At 39.7% G+C, this 22,382-nt stretch overlaps 1 protein-coding gene across 7 annotated transcripts in view; it reads left to right on the top strand.

The window, feature by feature from the left end:
* The window catches only part of Celf2 (CUGBP Elav-like family member 2), a 526,057-nt gene that overhangs the window by 468,367 nt on the left and 35,308 nt on the right, over window positions 1-22,382 (top strand). For all 7 annotated transcript variants that reach the window (XM_038332725.1, XM_038332722.1, XM_038332724.1 and 4 more), the window contains one exon: window positions 9,416-9,550. In XM_038332725.1, the coding sequence (XP_038188653.1) occupies window positions 9,416-9,550 (135 nt within the window). The remainder of the gene's footprint in view (window positions 1-9,415; window positions 9,551-22,382) is intronic.

Genomic DNA, 22,382 nt, shown 5'->3' with positions numbered 1-22,382 from the left:
AGGCAAAGAAGAGATTAGGGGCATGTTAGAATGAAGCAGATTTCTTTAATTAGGGAACACCCCTATCTAAATGAAATCCACATGTATAAAATAAAAGCCAGGTTTATTTGTCACTACACAAACTCCTATTTTCCACTTATTTTTTTTTCCAAGTGAGTACCTTTATTTGGTTTTTATATTGTTGTTCTTGTTTTGGCTTTGTTATTGTTATTTTGTATTCTGACGAGTTTCCATATGTATTCTGTGACTAACAGCCTAGTGGTTTGTTGTGGTCCACAGGGTAAGGACAACTCATCAGATTGTCTAAGTTACTCAGATCTATTGTTATCACTATAATACAACTTTTAGGTTATTCAAAAATGTATTTTTGAAATGATAACTAGTTAAATGATTGCATTATATGTAAGAAAATGTGTTAGGAAGCTGGCCTGGGACGAAGAGTCACATTAAATGACTAATGTATTTGTAATCTGTGACGGAAACAGGAGCGGTAGTAGTCAGATATCTAGAGGAAATTCTGTTCTTTGAAAGGAAAATTATCCTCTCAGTGGCAAGCTGCTCAAATACATGCTAACATTTGTCCTATTTTGGGTAGGTAGGCAATTTGGTTTCCTTCTAGAACAGACCCACCCATGTTCAAAATTAGGGGTTTTCCACAAAGGAAGCCTCAGACTCCCCTACTCTCAGAACTGTGTTATGCACATAAGGTCATTTGTTCCTGAGGCTTGGCACAGCATGCTTTCCCAGGTGGACAGAGTACCCTACCATTTTTCATTAGGAAGTGTGTTCTGTGTGTGCCTCTGCCGTGTCAGCTACAGGTCAGGATATTAGCATTTACACATCCTGTGTGCTCCTTTGGAAACCTAGGGTATCGAGTCACCCTGAAAGGTGTCATGGAGCAGATGGCTAATTTAAAGACATTCTGTAAAAGCTCTGGGGTTTCCAAAAAATCCTTTTCTTGAACCTTCACCATGTTAAATTCACCATCCTAAGTGTGCACAAACTGTAAAACCAAATACTGAACTGTCCATTATGGGCCAACATCTTGGATATTTAAAGTATTAAAATGTAGGTATTATCCTCTGTTTTGTAGCTTTAAAAAAGTACTTCTCACTTATGAGAATAATCAAGTTTCATCTTTCTAAGTATTTAAAGCTTTATGGTTTGCAGTATTTTATTTTTTAATAAAGCAATAGAATGTCTTGTCCCCAAAATAGTACTTAGCTTTGGTAGACTTACTTTTTTTACTTGTCATTTTCCTGCTGAAGCATTGTGGGCTGATCATGGTCGATGGGTGACATAGATTGCTGTTTTAATTCCTGTTCGGTTGTTGTGAAGAGACACCATGACTAAAGCAACCTTAAAGCATTTAGTTGGGTCTCGCTTACACTTTCAGAGGATTAGTCCATGATCATCATGGCAGGAAGCATGGTGGCAGGCAGGAGAAATAGCTGACAACTTACATCTGGTCCATAAGCACTACAGAGATACAACTGAGTCTGGCATGGGCTTTTGAAAACTCCATCCTCAATGACACACCTCCTCATCCTTTCTAAACAGTCCACAACCTGGAAACCAAACATCCAAATATATGAGCCTGTAGGAACCATTCTCATTCAAACCACTCACTACACATGTTAACTCCTCCAGCTTCCCTAGAGTTGTTCCTTCCTCACCAGAGTATCCCTGAAAACCTCAAACTGGTCAGTGCTCCAAGCCATACTGAACTCCTAGAAAGCAAGGCCTGCTCCAGTGGCTTATGGATGCAGCCAGTCCTCCTGTAAAGATACTAGAGACTATGTCTGAACAGATGAGTGGAAATAAATCTTTGAATTGACAGGCAAAAAATTTATATTTAGGATGCATTCCCACTTGAGCTAAAGTTAAATGCCCATTTTTTAATTACAAAACTTAACCTTAGCTTTACCTATAAACTGAAAATCACCATTAAAACCATTGTTACTACCTTCACACATGTATGAGAGTTTGGAGATAGTTTGTCTAATATAAAACATGTTACAGAGCACATTATACATGATAAATATAGTAAAAGCCATATAGCCAAATAATAAGGTAGAAGGTATTTAATTTAATCCCAGTCCCAACTGGTGTTCAGATGTTTATTGAATGATTGATAGTCTGACATAGTAAAGGTGAGGAAATACACAACTCATACTTCCAAAGAGTGTGAAACATTTTGCAAACTAATACTATTTGGCTATGAACAACTATCAAAGCGTAATAGTCTTTCAGAAAGCAGAGATTTAAAAATGGTTCATTTATATGAACAAAACATTTTTCATTTGAGGAGAGAAAAAAGGCAAAAAGAAAACAGAAAAATAAATTTTAGATGGTACATTATTAAATAATCACATCAGTAAAGTCTGATTGTTGGACTACAGACCCTGTAGCTATCTACCTTTCTCTGTCAGTCACAAAAATCAGGTCACATATCCCTGCAGCTGTTACAGTTAAGAAACTATGATATCCTTGCAGCTCTGTAGCATGATTAATAAAATCCCAGAGATAGATATTGGCTTCAACCTGAAGGTCAGAAAAGCAAAACAGCCAGCCACTGACTCTTACCTCTACCTCAGTCCGAAGTGGTGGTCCTAACTCCAGGAATCCTCAGAATGAGACTCCCTGAGAGCTGTTTCCTCCCATCTTATGTTCCTCTCTTGACCTGGAATTAAAAGTATGCACCACTACCGCCTGTTTTCTATGGCAACTAGTGTGGCTACTGGGATTAAAAGTGTGTGTCAGCCGGGTGGTGGGGGAACACACCTCTAATCCCAGCACTCAGGAGGCAGAGGCAAGCAGATCTCTCTGAGTTCGAGGCCAGCCTGGTCTACAAGAGCTAGTTCCAGGACAGGCTTCAAAGCTACAGAGAAACCCTGTTTCAAAAAACAAAATGAAATAGAAAAATAAAATAAAAAATAAATAAATAAAGGTGTGTGTCACCACTGCCTGGTCTGTAAGACTGACCAGGGCAGCTGTTTTACTCTCTCATCTTCAGGCAAGCTTTATTTGTTAGAATACAAATGAAATATCACTACACAGCCTCTCCCTATTGCTGCTGCAAGGTAAGTTTAAAGTACTACCTAATGTCTGCATCTTGGCATATATGCTAAGCTATACTTAATCATGTTCACACCATCTCCTGAAAACCTAGAGAAGTCAGCAGCTGTGTGTTGTTGAGAGCATGCGAAGGCTTTTCCTGTAGTGACATGCTTCATGTGTCTGTCTCTATCTCTTCATGGCTGTCTCTCCTACTCTACCACTTCAAGCTGTCTCTCCTGATGAAGCTACTCCGGGTTTTTTTTTTTTTTAAAGGAGACTGTCTCCCTTCAAGGCCCTATCATGTTGTCATTGGTATGATAGTCTCACCCCAGTGGTCTCAGAATGCTCATTCTTAAGGGAAGTTCCACATAAGCTCCTTCTCAAGTCAGCCGCATCTGCCTGTAGCTCCAATTTATGGCATAATGAGCTATGCTTTATTCTGTAGCCATATATCAGCTATATGATTTCTTCAAAAAATCTAAACCATTTTCCTTTGAAACTATATTTTTTGTGGTTTCTATAAAAGAATAAGCTTTACTAAATGTGGAATTTTAATGCAGAAATGGATTTAGGATCAAATCTTCATAAGCTGAACCCTTTTATGTGTACTTACTGTGCTTGAAGGTAATCAATTTTATTTTACCTTTTAAAATTTCTAACAAAAACATACTCATATTTAGCTCTTTTCTAGTATTTGTTCAGTGAATTTTTGAAATTTGAGAAACATGGGCTCTGCAACTAACCTAAGAGAGTATGTATCTTAGGTGAAGGAAAAAAGAATAAGGACCAAGTATGCTTTTGATTTTTAACTTCTTCACGGCTACTGTGGCACCTCAGAAGACTGTCTAATGGGAAATCAGAGGTGACACTTCAACATTTGCATTTACCCTAATTCTTTGTAAGAGTATACCAAAAGCAAAAGTCACCTCTTTACTACATTGCAAACTGGAAAAACAGAAGTGTGAAATGGTTAAATACGTTACCTTGACACCATAGCACCATTAACTGGAGTGGTGTGGACTAGGATACAGACCTCTCAAGTACCACTTATGAATATGGAACTATTGGCATGCCATGGAACAAGTGGGCAAGTGAGGCTAAGAAGACGGGCTAATACATTTAACATAAGTCACATTACAAAACCAGTTCAGCCTGATTCAAAACCTGAGCTGCCTGTGCCCATAAGGCTTATGACACAGCACTGTGTCCCAGCCAGGCCATGTGTGTTCACATAAACATAAGCTCCAATAAGGTGCCGACACAGGTGGTCTACTGGGCAGATAACAAATCCCAGTTGAAAGTAGAGCCCCACAGCTGCTAAAGAAGTAGCCGCTAGGACAAATAGTAAACTACCCCACTTCACTCTGGAAAGTGTTTCCAATTTATTAAGAGTAGGCTGTAACTCACAGAGATCTGCCTGCCTCCGTCTCCCGAGTGCTGGCATTAAAGACCTGCACCTTTAGTCCCTGAGAACAAACTCAATACATGACCAAGGATAACCATGAACTCATGATCCTCCTGCCTCTACCCTCTGAAACGCCAGTATGTACCTTCACAGGCAGTTTCTGCAGTGCTGGGTGTGGAACCCAGGGCTCTGTGCATGATAAGCAAGTACTCTCCCAAATGATCTCTGTCCTCTCCTAGGATCATAAAACCGTGGAGACTTGAAGCTAAAGGTGAAGAATTACCTGCTGAGGAATAAGGGAACAGCTTCATTTCAGATCTGATTGAGCTGACTGCAATTACCTTCTAGAAGTCGGCTCTAAATTTTGAAAGTAATAATAAAGTGTAGTGAAACATTTGCTTAAAACAACAAAATTCTTTTCTCCTTTTGTGAATTTAAAATCCAGTCTCTGAGAAGATTGTCTGAAAGTGTCTTTCACAAGTAAAGAAGAGAATTTCCAAAAGCAGCGTCTGGGCAGCCTCAGAAGCTGCAGTTGGAGCGGCTCCCAGAGTGAAGTGTGCTCATAGGCCCACAAAGACCCTGTGTTCTTCCCTGAGTCTCCAGCAGTCCACACCACAGACACTTCCTGTGACTGTGCTAATAGGCCTTATGAGAGTGCTCTATAACCACCCATCTGTCACTTTTTAACAGACCTGATTGGCAAGCACTTGTAACAACTGACATCTGTTCTCACTTATTGATATGCAGATTTATGGTAATTGCCATGAACAGTAAGACACAAAATAACCTAAGGTGAACATTAAATTAAATTTTCATGCCCTTCTCCTTATAATTTTTTTAATCTTAAATTTCAAGTTGGAATATTGCACATCTGTTTTCTACATAATTTCTTTATTTTTGAGGAATTTTCTTATTAAATAATGAATGAAAACTTGAATCTCCTCACTCCCAAGTTTTTTCTTTTTGCCATCATCATACTAGCTCACTTTTAGATTTCCTAAAACTTAGGTATTTTGTATTATTAGTCACCTAGATTATTGCCCTTGGTTTGAGAGGTGCCCAGCTGAGCAGAAGTTAAATGTGTCCATTTTTCTTCTCAGAAAAGCTGTTTGCCAAGCCAGAGCCAGCTTCCAAGAAGGGTGACAGGTGCCTTTCCGTCTGGTGCCCTTTCTTGGTGAAAGAGGAAGTACGAGTGGGGTGGGAAGAGGGGCCTGCTGTAGGAACTGGGAAAGAAGGGAATACTGGGAGCACTCCCTACCCCATGAGTGGGGTGGGAATGGGGGTTTGCTGTAGGAACTGGGAAAGAAGGGAAGACTGGGAGCACTCCCTGCCATCCCATGAGTGGGGTGTGGGAAAAGGGGCCTGCTGTAGGAACTGGGAAAGAAGGGAAGACTGGGAGCACTCCCTGCCTCATGAAGAAGTGAAAGGAACCAAATGACTGGAAGCAAGGACCATGTAAGACTGACTGTGGGCCCAGGAAGAAGAAGACAAAGTTAGTAAAGGGCAGGAGTGTTATTGCAGTCCCTCAGAACAGCTTTAGGTAGGAAGCAGTTCAAGGCAGAAGGTAATCTAGTGCTCTGGGAAAGTCTGGTGATGGAAGGCAGAGAAACTCTGAGAGCCTGCCCCACCCAGTTTCTTACAGCAAACAGCCGACCCTAAGAAAGAAGGGGGATGGTAAATGAGATGTCTAATTTTGAATGAGAACACCCTGGCCCATTTGTGGCAGAAAGAACCCAAACCTGTCACCAGGGATTTGCTGTTTGTCAGTGAAGGGTTGAAAAGCACCATGCCCACTGAAAGTTTTCCAAGCTCTTACTCATCGTAGGATCATAACCAGTGCATAACAGAGAACGAATGAGGGAATGGACTAATAGGTCCTCATCTTGACTACCTTGGCCAATAGCTTGTGTTTGCATTGCGGCATGGTCTTTGCACCATGTTAGCCATCCCCCAAAGTGGTATCATGGAGACTATTATTCTATCTGACCTTTCTATTTATCAACAAGAAAAGGTTGAAGAAGATGGCAGAGACTCTCTCAGATGGTGATATGTGTGAAGGGGAAATTAGGAAGGTCACTTTGGAAGGGATACCTACCCTCACTCTGAACTCATACAGAGACAGAACAGAAGAGAGCCTCGTTGTTGCCAACTTGGCTCCAAGACCTGTAATAAATGTCAGTATGTAAGGTAAAGGATGTCTGTCTAACAAGTATATGTTTAATTAACAAATGATTGTGGGAAAACAGTGAATATTTGGTACTAGTGTATCCGTAGGGGAAATAAAAACAATGATTGGCTGTACAGACAATATTCTTTATAACACTTTATTCAAATTGTGTGCTATTATTCAAATCACTCATGTGAGTCTATCCATGACCTATCATGTATTGATGTATTCATATTCTCTCTCTCTCTCTCTCTCTCTCTCTCTCTCTCTCTCTCTCTCTCTCTCTGTGTGTGTGTGTGTGTGTGTGTGTGTGTGTGTGTGTGCGCGCGCGCACGCGCGTATGTGTATGTGTGTGTATGTTGGTAGACTTTAACATGAGATAGAATCTTTGTCCTCAAAAATCTTAGTATTTTATTATAAGGATAGGAATTACATATAGTATCTAAATAGGATACAAAACAAGTAAAGAAGTTTATGGGTAACACAAAGAAACTAGATTGTTAGATTCAAATTGAGTTGTCGGAGGGAGGCAGTGACCATGGGATCAGAAGACTATGCTCAGGGCTTTTAAACAAGGACCTGATATTACTAACCCATTGAATGTACTCAGTCAGGCCAGTTGATACAGAGCCTTCTGACTCTGGTTCTAATAATGTGCTTCTCCCTTAGGGAGAGTCTTAAGAGTACTGGAAAAGGGCCCTCTGACCTGAGTCTATAATAATTGTTACTAACTGGTGCCAAATGCATGGGTGAGGTTTTAATTTCATTGCTAAGTCCTCTTCTTATATGCCCAACTGTCCGTAGTATAGTCATATGGTTCACATCTTTAGAACATTAGAGGGAACATTAGTAATGAAAAGAGGACAGATGACTCTGTGCAGTGGATCTCACTCTGCAAAATCACTCACAGTCCAGGTGCTCTTGTCACACTTGAGTATGAAGTGTGTTCAGGTAGCTTTCAAGAAACACAGTCTTTATTTGATCTGAGTGGGTCTCCACTAAAGCCAGGCAAGTCCCGTACTTTTCCCACTTCACTAAAATGAACCTGAAAAATTAGCCCAGTGCTTCTTAATCCCCACAGTGCTTCTAATAAATACACCACTGTTAGACCATCACCAGAGAGACAGAGAGAGCTTTACTCCCAGACACATTTGATGGCTAGATTTCACATATTCCATATCCTGCATCTCTGCATTGCTGCCAAAGAAGTGGGTAGCTGTTTGGATTTACACAACCCAGCAAGTCCAATGGCTCCTGAAGGAAGGCAGGAAGTGATTTGTGACATACTGAAAACTCACTTTACAGCAAACTCCTCAGGAGCTTCTTTTCAAATCAGGAGCCCAAGCAAAAGAGCACAGAAGCAGTACTATTTCTAGGGCTCAGCAGCCAGGCTCTTCTTCCTGCACTCAGCCAGCTGTGCAATGCTGTCTGGAATTTGCTTAGGATAGAAAAACTGTCTTCCTCATAGGCCATATGAACCATTATCAGGCTGCTCTTCTTAAGTCAAATTCGTTGAAGAGATAGTTATTGAGTATCTGGAATTGAATCATGAGAAGGTAAAATTAAGCTGATTACTTGACTCCTGTCTCTTTCTCTATAGGAAAAGACACATTGTTACTTTTACTTGCTGAGACGAATCTTGGGGGAAATTACCTCAGGTATTTAGAGGACCTGTTGACTGAGTACAGAAGGACTGAGGAGAAGAATATTGAAAATCTAAACAATAAAGGCAGCAGGCCAGAGCCCAGCCTCAGCCCACCTTACACTCTTGCACACTTTGTTTGCATTTTGTCTCTTAACTTTAATAATCAGAAATTCATTCTAGTCGAAAATGTGTTGACTGTAGGTTTAATGTGTGTGTGTGTCTGTCTGTCTGTCTGTCTACTACCACATACATCTGTAGATCAGAGGACAGCTTGTCAGAGTTAGTTGTCTCCTTCCACCAAGTAGGCCCTGAGGATGGAGACCTCAGGTCATCAGGCTACACTTAAAATGATTTAAGGTACTGCCGATTCTTGTCCATCCTACACTGAGTTCCTACTGTGGAGACATGATCAGATAAGTCTGGAGGTATTCACCACTAACATTCTTTGAGTACTTAGATGATGCTAGAGTAATTTTCATTCATCATATTTATTTGCACAGTTCTCTGCATTCATGTACAGTTCACCTGGTCACTGAGAAATGAAGAGGCTGAGTAATTGTCTACATCCATGTATCTGGAAAAATGACAAAGCCAAGATTAGCACCTGCGTCAGCTCAGTTTCAGAGCAGGAGCATTTACGCAATGATCTTTAATTCTTCTGTAGTATCTTTGTACCTGTCAAGTTAGGGAATGCAGAGTTTACTCCAGTGCTTGTCCTGCAGCTGCCTATGCCCAGCCCTCACCATTTTCATGACAGCCACCTCATAGGTAAAAGTTTCCAGTCCCCATTACCCTGTTCATTCAGTACAGAATACTCTGTTAACTCCATAGTTACATCTCTCAAGTTAGAATAGACAGTGCCAAACTGAGCTGAGTCTGCTCAGAAGTACTGGATACAATGCACTTCCTAGCACTCCATCTCAAGAAATGGAAGATGATATTAAAACTCAAAGGAGGTGTCCTCTGAGAAACAGATCCCAGTTCCTACTCAAGTGGTGAAACCACACCTATCCTTGAAACAACTCAGATGAGCACGATATCACAGGACCAAGAGCAGGGGGTCTGTTGGGGGCGGGGTGAATTTCATTTTAGAAAACAGGAAAATTTGGGCTAAGATCTCTTTTCTCTTCCTCTGCAGGCATGAATGCTTTACAATTACAGAATCTGGCAACACTGGCTGCTGCTGCAGCTGCCGCCCAAACCTCAGCCACCAGCACCAATGCAAACCCTCTCTCTACCACAAGCAGTGCCCTGGGAGCCCTCACAAGTCCCGGTAAGTGGAAGACTTCCTCTTCCTGCACATGATGCAAGACCAGTGTTCATGCAAGCATTCAGACACACAGAGGCAAGGGGTGAAGCTGGATGTGCCCAGGAGAACCTTCATGGGGACTCTGGAATTGGTCGTGTGTGTTTTCTCCAAGGAGAAAAGGAGAAAAGTTTTCAATGAGAGAATGCACATACTTCATTTTTACAAAAGTTTCCTTTTGTTCACCTAATACTTGGGTATCATTACAGCGACCTTTAGTCTCACAGTCCTGCTTTTGTGTCCCATTCTCTTAAAAGGGAAAACTCTGATCTTTCTGGTGTTGGTTGGATTTCACACCAACTCCATCCTGTACTTTCGACTTTAAAATTCATGATATAATAAAGAACATTATGTAATTTATTTATGGTCACATTCTGGGCTATGTAATTGTCTTTTTTCCCTAAAAATTTTGTTGCCTCATTCAAGGGCTAGTATCATTTTCGTTTTTGTATAAGAAAGGCCTAATATGGTTATTTAGATACCATGATTTGTTTTCTTTATTTTTAAAAAAGAAAAACAAAATGTTTCAACGGCTTCTTTCTCTGAATATTCTGGGCCTAATACATAATCTCTGTCCTCTGTAATGTATGAGGGAGTTGGCTTGGACAATCTTGCTTATAACTTTGAAAATTCCATGGCCTTCTATCATCTGTGCCCAGGTGATTAGCTTAATCGCTATAGAACTTTATTATAATTCTGCAAGGTTTTCTTATAGAAATACAAGAAATGAAGGCTACAGCATATTACTGACCATCATTCTCAAGAACCCCAACTTCAAGAAGCAATAAGGCATGCCCCTTGAACATGTAAACCTGAAAGGAGAAATAGTCCTTGGATCTTTGTTAAATATTATGTATCTTAAACATTTTACCAGCTTAGTTTTGAGAGAAGAGACCCAAGCAATATTTATGAGACTCTACTAAACTTAACCCTGCTATGCTAAAATCTCCAAACAGCAGCCCATAAGCATAGTGATTTAATTCTTTCAAGTATTTTAAAAATACATCTTTATTGTGTGGGGCTTCACTTTATGCAATGAATAGTATTCCCGAAAAATCAACTTTTGACAGTCTAATTTTTCAAGAAATTAACTTATAGCTTTAATTTGATCCACAGATTTATCTGAATAAATCCTCTGATGACCCTATATTAACTACTTTTCTTACTCAGACATAAACAATTTTGGGGTGCGTGGGTATTTATTTTTGCTAGTAGTTCAAGGGTATAAGCCCTTCATGGTCAGGAAGCTGTAGCTGTAGAACCTTGGGCTGCTAGTCACATTGCATCTACAGTCTGAAGCAAAGGATGGATGCTGGTACTCAGCTCAGCTCACTTTCTCCTTTTTATTTAGTCCCCCTTCCAGATCATAGGGTGATCATAGGTGCAACCCACATTGAGGGTAGGTCTTCTCTCTTCAGTTACACATCTCTGGAATATCCCCACAGATGCAGCTGAAGGTTTGTCTTCTAGGTGGTTCTAGACCTTGTCGAGCTGGCAGTATCAATCATCACAAACATCTTTAACATTATCAGTTTCTCCCATATGAAAACAGCATTGATTTTCTTAAAATATGCTAAATGTGAAAATGTTATATTCAATAAATAATATCTGTAAGTTATTTCACAATACTAGATACTGTCTTTGTGGTAGGAATATATAATACCTAGGAGTCTTTAAGCCTTTCAGGAGACATCAAAAAATAAATGAATGAATGAATGAATGAATGAGTAAAGTTAATTTAGGTGTGGTAGGTCTGTTGATACTGATAAGAATAGAGTAACGTGTACAGCGAAGGATCTGAAAGGAGAAAATCCTCTATCAAAAGGTGATATTTACACAAAAGCCTGAGTGGAGAGAAGGAAGCCATGTAGTTTTCAGAAAAGGACATAGACAAGAAGGAACTTGTAGTGACTGTAAACTAGAAAGGATGTCCTGGTACTCTCAGGAATGAGTGACAGGGAGAGGAAAGAAAACAGTAGGGCTTAACTGGGGGTGGCGCACGCCCCTAATCCCAGCACTTGGAGAGGCAGAGGCAGGTGGATCTCTGTTTCACTTCTGTGAGACCAGACCAGCCTGGTCTACATAGTGAGTTCCAACATAGCCAGAGAAAAGAATGAGACCCTGCCCTGTCTCAAAAACAAAACAGAACAGGCCCTTGTCAGTGGGTCCATAGCCATTTGTGTCAGTTCTCTGGTCAATGTGACAGAATGCCTCATGGAATATGGCAAAGGGAAGAAAGATTTTTTTATTTGTATATGGTTTCAGAGGACTCATTCCACAGTCATTTGGTCCTGCTTTGGGGCCCATGGCAAGGAGCTTCACTGTCTGTGAAAGACTGTTGCTGAGGAGGCTATCTGCCCAATGTCAACAGGAAGTAAAGACAAAATACAGGAAGTAGCCAGGGCAAGATACAACTTCTAACAATATGCCACCAGTAATACACTTCCTCGAGGTAGTTCTCAACTCCAGAAGTTACTGCTTTACAAAATTATGTCATTAGCTGGGGGAAAGCTCTCATCATATTAGCCTATAGGAGACATTTCAGATTCAAACCATAGTGCCGTTCCATCCAATATTTAAAAATCATGAATTTTTATTTTTTTATATTTTATTGTATTATTTTTTGGGTTTTTTAAGACAGGGTCTAACATTATATACCTTGCTGGTCTGGAACTTACAGAGATCAGCCTGCCTCTGCCTCACAAATACTAGAGTAAAAACTTGTGCTGCCATAGCTATGAATTTAATTTTAACCTTCTTAAAATGGAGGGTGCTCAGCCTAGGAATATGGCCTGTTTGTCAGAATGGAATTGTAATTATATGAAAACATTCTTGTAGCCAAAGAGATAATGTATCTGAAGGTGTATTTGCCTGCTTTCTGCTGTGGTCAAAATGTCCCATTAGCAAAGTGTCCTTCCCTTTCTTCCTGAAGCGGCATGCTGCCCTTCAGTAGATGATGCTACCTGAGGGTCACTGAAAATGCTTTTCCCTGCTAAGGGATGCTCTGTATAATAGCTAAAGTATTTCATTAGAACCTTTATGTGTGGCAGCAGAAACTATTTAAATCTTACATTTCAATTATTTTTTTCTATATAACTAAAACATTTTTGTTGTTGTTTAACTAAAAATCAATGTATTTGTCTATTTGTCTAATTTCTATCAGGGATTCTTTCAGAGTTGTAAAATGTGATTAGCAGCATTCCTGACTCTATTCTTTATCAGGATTATCACTTATAAAGTAGTGTTAGAATCCATTCATAGGGCTAGTGCTATTATACATTTTAACTATGATAGTAGAGCATTCTTACTGTCTGTACCATGAACGGTCACACTGTAAAATGCATGAGGCCTCATCTTCTCACTTTTACACAAGGCTTGTATGTACCCAGTGTTTAAATATGTCTCATAATTTCCAGACAAATTCATCTACAAAGGAAAGAGACAATTTAATCCCCAAACTATTAATTTTTTCATAATTGTAAATTTATCTTTTTAATTTTGCATACCAAGAAAAAGTCTCCCTACAGCATTATTATAAATGATTTTAAATAGTCTTGGCTTTAAAACATGAAAGATTAAGCTTTAATTTTTGTTTTAAAAAAATTCCCTTAAGCAATAAATAGGTTCCTTTTTCTCATGGCCTTGAAATAAAAATTAAAATAGTTTAAATTGCCCATGGTTAAAATAAGTGTTTCATGTAATTATCAGATAGTAGTGAGTAAAATTAGAAATTAAATCATAAAAGAATAAAAAACCAGGTAAGTGCATATTACTCTTTTTATGAGTTCCTCATAGGTCTTTTGGAGCCTAATTTAATCGTGTTTCTTTTATTTTGATAGGCTAATTTTTCCTTTATTTACTTCAGTGTTCTATTTAGTTAATTAATTTTTGGGTCATTTCTTATTATCCAGTTTTCAACCTGTTTTTGAGAATGGTTTTGTTTTTCTAGAAAGAGGCAATTCCTGTGTCCAGCAGGTAGCTAGTTATTAAAGGCAGTAATATTTGTTCCCTACGCTGTTTATAGATGAGTTTTTGTCTGGTAATGTTGAGAGCTTAGAAAACAGAATTATTTTCTGTTATGTGAACTTTTCTTTGGCATTTTTTTGTCTAAAACCTAATACTGCAATATTGCATTCATTTCACTGACCTCCCATTTTCTTTTCTTTTCTTTTATTAAGAAAAGGATGTTTTAAAATTCCCTAGATGTTTCTGTAAGTGTAGACTCAGTCAAGTGCACACTTCAAGATAATGGATAATTTCTTTCAATAGCATAAGACATTTTAAATGCCAGGAAGCATTATTATGTTTCCACTGCTGGCTCTTCAAAGAGTTTTCCCTGTCTTCAATATTGTGCAAGACTAGAACAATCTCAGAGTTGCAGTGAAATGTTGCCGTGCCCTGCTGGAGCACTTGCGGTTAGAAGAGGTGGGGGTGCTTCCCTGTGATTCAGACCCATTCTGCCCTCCTCAGATAGTGGTGACTGATGAGTGGGTGCTATCCCTGTTACATATCTGTGTCACTCAGGCAGATATATATAGAACAAGATAAAAAAATTATCCCTGGAGGTTATTCTGCAGTATTTCCGTCAAGAGGCTTTATCATCTTTACTGTGTGTGTACCTTCATCATCAGAGAGTCCCCAGCGTGAGCCTTTCAGTATGTGCAAGTCCGGTGTGGTAAGATGTGGCATGCAGGTATATGCTATGGCCCAGAGAGAGAGAGAAAGGACACTGAGTGATACTGCCTCTCTGAAGCTACTACAGTGATACATGAGCTTCAGGAAGTCCAAGCCTAAACATCTCCCATTGACCTATTCTTCCTGCTGCCTTCCCACTCTGTCCAACCTAATAGGATATAGTGGCTGGTCTCACATCCAGCCATGACAGCAGCGTAGCTCATCAGTCTTCATCCTGGCGGGCTCACCCTACAGGTATCTTTCCTTACAGCTCACACTAGCCTGATAGAGACCCTTGTTTTCAAGTTCTCTGTATACTGTAAGAGCCCCAAAGCAATCTACTACCCTCTGGCCATTTCCCATACTGTTGGCCAACCAAAACAACCCTGTTTAGAACTTCAGAGTCTGAAGAACACAAACTCCTAGGTATGGCACTCCAGGTCCTGCCCAACTGTTTTTTCCTTTCATATCAGAAAGGCACTGCCTCTGGGAAGCCAACACTCTAACCAAGTTATGTCATTCTTTTCATCGAACACAGGCTTAACCATTCCATCTTTCTTCTTGCTCTTTGTCTTCTAGAATCCTAGACTCCTTCCTTTAGCTCATTCTTTCTGTAAAGCTCTCAGCTATCTTCTGCTTACAGTGATGCTTGTTCTTGAGATTGCATGTAGGTACAGAGTTGGCTTTTGATTTTTTTTGTTGTTGTTGTTGTTATTGTTGAGACAGAATCTCCCATTAACCTGGATGTCCTGGAAGTTGCTATGTAGACCAGGATGGCCTTGAACTCACAGAGATCTGCCTGCCTCTGCCTCCTGAGTGCTGGGATTAAAGGTGTGTAGCACCATGCCAGCTTAAAAGAGGCTTTTTAAAAAATCACATATTACTACTTGTATACATTGAACTGCAGTAAATTGTTTTGTGGTGATTGCTAATTGTTTCAAATATTCTAGTATTTACATTTTAATAATCAATGAAAATTATTTCTTCATTAGTTAAGCCTTCCGTGCAGAATTGTTATCACTCTAACTTAAATGCTTAACTAAGTCTAGCCCTGAGTCTATAGCAGTTTGTTCATAGGGAACTTCCAGGAAGGAGCTCCTTGATGGCAGAGGAGGAGGGAGAGAGGTGTCAACATGAGATGAGCATCCTGTGAGTGTCACACCGCTTTCTTCTCTGCTGCCAGGGTACATGCCTGATTCCTCCACGTAACACTCATCATTTGGACATACGCCTCTGCATTACACTCCTGTCGGTGGTTCTCAACCTTCCTAATCTGCAGCCCTTTAATCCAGTTCCTCGTGTTGTGCTGACCACAACCATAAAATTATTTCATTGCTACTCCATAATTACAATTTTTCTATTGTCATGAATCATAATGTAAATATCTGATATGCGACCTCAAGGGATCACAACCCATAGGTTGAGAAGCACTGTTCTTATACTAGAAACAGTTTCTCTGTTCATAATCCCTCCTTGCATTTGAAACAGCACACTAGCTTCCAAAGTGTTTTTTCTAATGCTTTGATTTTTATGGATAGCCAAATGAAAACTCTACATTTGCTGTGTAAGAGCCATTCACTCTAGTCTGATACAGTGCATGCACCTCTGAAGAGATGCCCAACCCAGTCACAGTGATGTTGACAAGGTCCACATAATACTTGGTTCCTGAGAAATCTAAACATAATCATACCTTACATGTGGATAGTCAACCCTGACAGGATGCAGAGAATTAATCAATGCTAGCATCTTAGAACAAAGTTATATAAGTTGGGGTTTTTTTTTTTTACAAGAGTCTTACAAAGTGTGGCTTTCAGGATGTTCTTCTTTCATAATACAGAATATAGAATCACTGTTTATGAAGTAAAAGCACTTTATTTTCAGAACTACGTACTCTAACATAGACTTTTGAAAGATGACACAAATCCGCCTTAGCAAGCACCTGCTACTTACATGTGTATTGCTGATTCCATATAGCAAGGGAATTCTACGCTGGTCAGAGAAAATGAGATCCATTTAGCTTAGAGTACTTTTTATTTATAATGTACTTATACTACACAGGGCATTTTATTAGTTCATAATGAATTTATAATTAGTTCCCCTGACTCATAAAGAATACCTCAGTTTCATACCCTCACCTTTGGCCCCTCATATTTATTGCTTTTCATTGCTTATCATCACAGAAAGGAAATAAATCTCAAAGCAGGCAGTTCTCCTCTATTTTAACTATTCTTGTAACATGTTCTAGGTAAGCAGAGACAAGCCAGTTAGTAAATGAGCTATTTACTTGTGGGATTGAACTAGTCAAATACCTTCACACCCTTTTACTACAAAAAGAGATTGAGATTCACTTCTTGACTCATTTCCTCTTAAGTTTTACTGGTTCGTTTCCTGTAAGTTTCAACATTTTTGAGCTGCTTTTCTGAAAGTTTCCACATCTGCTCTTAGTCCTAACATTATGGAACTCAATGGAATCAAACATTACAATAAGAGGTTTTTATAAGTAAAATGACACTATAGTAATTTAATTTTCTGATGTAGTGTTCATTCGCTCAACATCTATTTTGAGCTTAGAATTCCTTTTTCCCCTTTATTTTATTTTATGTATATGAATGTTTTGTATTACTGTGTACCATATGTGCCTGCTGCCTTAGGATGTAGGAAAATGGGATCAGATCCCCTGCAGCTGGAACTGTGGATGGTTTGGGGCCACTGTGTAGTACCAGGAATAAAACCTGGTTCTCTGCAAGAGCAACAAGTGCTCTAAACCACTAGCCTCGTTCCTGGAATTCCCGTGAGGACTTAACATGTTAGTAGATACAGCTGGCAAAGTCTTTCCCCATATATTGCATATGCTCCAATTAGCTTTTTGAGAACCATTATTTGCTAAGGCTCCCCATAGTAAAATAACTTCAGCAGCAACATTTAAGTATAAACTATAATTTCTATTCTCTTAAAAAATTTTGCATAACATTTTAATACCTAATATTAAAATTTGCAAATTGGACAGAAGGGAGGAAAGAACCTTCTTTAGCCTTCCTTATCTTCTTTAAGCTGTTTGTTTCTCTATAGTGCAGTGTAACCAGGAGCTCTGGGAGCGTTTGCCCTTCTTTGGAGATTTGACAAGAAAGAACTAGACACGCAAGGGTTTTGCTGTAGAAAAGATGCCTTCACTGCGCTGGTAGCTTCCCAGTAGAAGCATTACATGACAACCAAGGGTGTGTGTTTTGTTTAACATTTTAAAACCAAATAGAATTTCTTCTACTGAAAGGTGATCTCTTCAGCAGGAATCAGCCACTGAGAGTGAGGGGAAAGCATGCAAATATTTCTGAACAAAAAGGTTGTGTGTGTGTGCACACGCAACTACCTTTAAGTTACATTTTTCATCAAGAAAATGGTAAGTGGGGGGGGGGTTGAGAGAGAGATTTCAGTGGTTAAGAACACGGGCTGCTCTTCCAAGTTAAATTCTTAGCACCCATATGAGAACTCATAACCCTCTGAAACTCCAGTTTCAGGGGATCCCATATCTTCTGACTTCCACAGACACTAAGCACACTCATGGTACACAAACAAACATGCAAGCAAAACACTCAGACATTTAAAATAATAACAAATTTTAAAGAAAGTGATTTAGGGAGTCTGAAATAGTCAAACCCACAGATAATTCTCTAATGCATTAGTATCAAATGCCAGAGGGTCTGGGCTCCTAGCAGAGTAACTTGGGCACAAGGGCTGGGTAGCCAATGGTTTGTGTGTTGCTTACAACCTAGAATAGGCTTCTTAGTAGTTCTGAACTAAAGCTCACTTTATAAAGCTGAACAGCTGAGGGAATAGAGATATTTAGGCTCACCACAGAGCCATACTCAGATTTCCTTGAGTGGATTCCACCTATGCCCCATCCTCTGTTTGGGGGACCCTGTCCTCTAAGGAGAAGCAGTCCCTGTGATAACTCGGTTCATTGTTGTTTTGAGCACATTTAAAAAAATATTTACAGACATTGACTAATTCTTTATGTTTGCTTTTTGCTTTTACTGTCTCTGAATAAGTTTTGGTGAAGGACTTTTTTGTTTTTAAATAGTTCTTTTTTATTGATTTTATTGAGCTATACATTTTTCTCTGCTCCCCTCCCTGTCTCTCCCCTCCCCTTCTACCTTCTCTCATAATCCCCATGCCCCCAATTTACTCAGATCTTGTCTTTTTCTACTCCCCATGTAGATTAGATCCATGTATGTCTCTCTTAGGATCCTCATTGTTGTCTAGGTTCTCTAGGATTGTGAATTATAGGCTGGTTTTCTTTGCTTTATGTCTAAAAGCCACTTATGAGTGAGTATATATGATATTTGTCTTTCTGGCTGGGTTACCTCACTCAATATGATGTTTTCTCAATATAAGTGATGGACTTTTGATCATCAGTCTTCAAGTCTTCTATATTATACATCAAATTCACACCCAATCTCCTTGTAATATTTGAGTAACTCAGTATGTTTTCTGACCATCATAACCATTTAATGATATTTTTATTCTGCAGAAGTATCTATATTGTTGTGAAATACAGCTATGCGTCATTCCTATCACTGGTGAAAAGTATTAATTGCCTATTGTGTTCTGCAGTAGAGGGAGAACACAAAGCATGATTCCAGTCATATCTAATATCCATTTTTTAAAAAATGAGAAACTTTTGGAACCAATGACCTCACACATGCTAAGCAAATGCTATAGCCCAGCTATAGCCGAGCCCTAAAGTTCTGTGAGACAGCCTTTTTTCCTGGAAGTAATGGGGATTGAGCCAAGAACTTCACTCATACCGGCCAAACAATTTTTTAAGAAAAAAATAAAATTTTCATTTTATATGTGGATTCATGAACTCTTTTTTTGTTTTGTTTGTTGTTTAAGATGGGTATCTTTGTGTAGCTCTGGCTGTTCCTGGAACTTGCTTTGTAGACCAGATTGGCCTCAAACTCACAGAGATCTGCCTGTCTCTGCATCTTGGGTGATGGGATTAAAGGTGTGTGCCACCAGCACCCAGCTCATGAACTCCTCATTAATTATGTACCACAAGACACATAGAAAAATAAGCAAAACACCTCAACCTATAAAAGCTCCTAGTTGGAGAGCAGTCAGATAAGTAAAGTGCCTGCTATCAGTGACAGGAAGTATTCTGTCCTGAGGAAATGAGAAGGATATTGATAGATAAGTTGGTACTAAAGCCAAAATCTTAATAATTAGTAGGAGTTTCTTCAAGTTGAAATAGAGTAAAAAAAAAATACATCAAATATGAATGTGTATGTATGTAAAATGATCTAATGAGCAAATGGATCTTCTCATTTATTTCACAGTATGAGATTTACAGAGAACAATAACTGTGGAGGTCCCTGGAAACTGGAGCTCAGAGCCAGAACTTGTTGTTACAGCACTGGAGAGCCACCCATGTGTGGACTTCAACCCTAAGAATGTAGTCACTAGGCTTAGGTACCAATCTGATGTGAAGAACAAAAGAGAAGAACAAGAGATGACTTTAGCACGTTCAGCTTTAGAGAGCAGTGAAGAGAGATGTTTAAGGGGAAGGAAACCTACAGTGTGAGAGATTTCATTTGGCACATGCTAATCTAAAGCCTGTTAATGAACCTTGCTGGAATATATCAAACAAAAGTTGACTAGCTCATCCTCACAGCTAGAAGAGTGAATTGAAAATCAGCTACAGGACAAGCTGCTGACTTCAGCTTAAAGGAAGTCATGATAGTAGCACCACCAAGAAAGAAAACAGAGGTCTGTCTGTACATCTTTAGTTTCTATACTTGTGGGATAGACAGATGGAGCAAGAGTACAGCTCCCTAGATGATTCAGTCTCCAGAAGGCTGCGCAGAACAGACTGGAGAAGGCAAGAGCAGTGACGTGATGGTGACGTTGACATTCATGCGGCTGCTTCTCTGTAGAGCAGTCATCTGCAGTGGCAGAGCAGAGGTCTGTTCCGTAGGCAGAGGCAGACTTTAAAGACTGGAATTACAGACAACGTTTTGAACTGTGGAGAGATGGCTCAGCATTTAAAAGCACATAGTTCTCTGACAGAGAACCTGAGTTGAGTTCCCAACACCCACAGACAACCATCCATTTCCAGGGGATGAAATGTTACTGGCCTCTCTAGGTACTTACTTTCATATGTGCATACATCAACATACACACACACACACACACATAATTAAAAATAATTTTAGCCGGGTGGCGGCAGCATACTTCTTTAATCCCAGCATTCGAGAGGCAGAGGCAGGCAGATCTCTGAGTTTGAGGCCAGCCTGGTCTGCAAAGCAAGTTCCAGGACAGGCCCCAGAGCTACAAAGAAACCCTGTCTCCATAAACCAAAAAAAAAAAAATTAAAGATAATTTTTAAAAATAAGCAATTCTTAAAAGTCTATAAAGTTATTATCTTTGCTAAGGAAGAGTTTTTAAGATGGACAAAACAAACATTTATTCTAGACTGAAGAAAAGTATCCAGAGCCAGGAGTTGGTGACACATGCCTTTATTCCCAGTACTTGGGAGGCAGAGACAGGCAGATCTCTGTGAGTTCAAGGCCAGCCTGATCTATAAAGGGTGTTCCAGGACAGGCTCCAAAGCTGCACAGAGAAACCCCCTGTCTCAGAAAAAGGTATCCAGAACAAAAGAAACAAAGGAAGTGACTATGAAGTGAAAAACGGAAGGCAAAGTAGAGGGCTGTGACTGCCACAGGACAATCTTTGGGAGAGTCAGTCCTCGTGCTGACCACACACAGGAACCTCTCTGCTAATACTCCCCAGTTTCTGCCTTTTTATCTCTCCCAGGTACCTAGTACACAAGGTGAAAGGCAGAACACCAAACAGATGTTGAATAAATGGAGTATACTCTTTAAACAAAGAAATGAAGTGTGTACAGTTTTTTAACTGGCCACCAAGATGTACTTCCAAAGAATAGATGGTAGCATGTGCATTCTGCCTGGTACTGTCCACCTAGCTGAATAGGACTTACCTCTGGAAACCCTCAGAAAGCTCAGAGGCTGATGACAGAACCTGGGCTCACTAGTTCAGTACAGCAACCTCAGCCAAGTGTGTTGGAGATACTGCCTTGATTTGTTGGCCTGGTTTACATCTTATAAATGCCTTTCCCATTTCACATCTACTGCCAAAGTCTGTTTTTAGGAACTATACTTGGAGTCCTTCCTCTTTTCTGCTGGTACGCTTTCCAAAGTAACAGGTATTGGGGAAAATGCATTTGTAGCCAGGCCTATTGGCATAAGGCAGTATATCTCAGCTACCTGGGAAACTGAGGCAAAAGGATTACAAGTTCAAGGCTAACCTAGTCAACTTAGAAGACTGTCTTAAAATAGAAAATAAAACAGAGCTGAGGATGCTGCCTGTATACAGCACTTGCTTAGCAAACATAAGTTCCTCAAAACAGTGTGGGTTGTGGGGGCGGACTCATCCAAGATGGAAAATTGGACCAACAGTTCCCCAGTAAGCCTGACAGTGATGACTACGCAGTGTCTTGCTTAAATAAATCTGCTAACCCTGGATTTAAAAGAGCTCTGAGACATGAGGGAAAACTCAGCAGAATTGGGAACATTCCAGAAGCTGGAGCTGAAAAGTACTTATTGCACATGTAGATTGAAAATATTAAGTATCTGGGTCTAGAAACAAGATAGATTCGTATTCAGAGTAGAAGTTTAAAAAGCAGTAAAGATTGTAATGGAGGAAGTGCTTTTGTTTTTACAGAGAATGCTGACATCTTAGCAAGAGTCAGTGGAGCTAATCATTTCATTTCCTCAGCTATAGAATAGAATTGTCTCTCCTCACTGAAATACTGAGGTTTGATACGCAGGCGTTTATATGCGTATATACACATAGTACATATGTATCCTTGGGAAAACAAACATTTCTGCAGTCTTCCTGAAAGGGCTAGAATGTGAATGTAAATGTTAGTGTGGTTCTTCCCTGTTCCCCTTTTGTGCTTCGGTGTCCAGCTGGCAGGAAACTTCTTACAATGTCTAAAATACAAGCTTTGAAGACTAACCTCTCCTTACCAAAGATAAAACAGTGCTACCGGATGAAACAGAATGGGAAAGCCATGTCTGGATGGGTTTTATTATCAAAGATCAGGTAC

The sequence above is a fragment of the Arvicola amphibius genome, chromosome 6 (genome assembly GCF_903992535.2).
Source record: "Arvicola amphibius chromosome 6, mArvAmp1.2, whole genome shotgun sequence".
Classification (NCBI taxonomy): domain Eukaryota; kingdom Metazoa; phylum Chordata; class Mammalia; order Rodentia; family Cricetidae; genus Arvicola; species Arvicola amphibius.
This window is presented reverse-complemented; position numbering and strand designations above follow the sequence as displayed.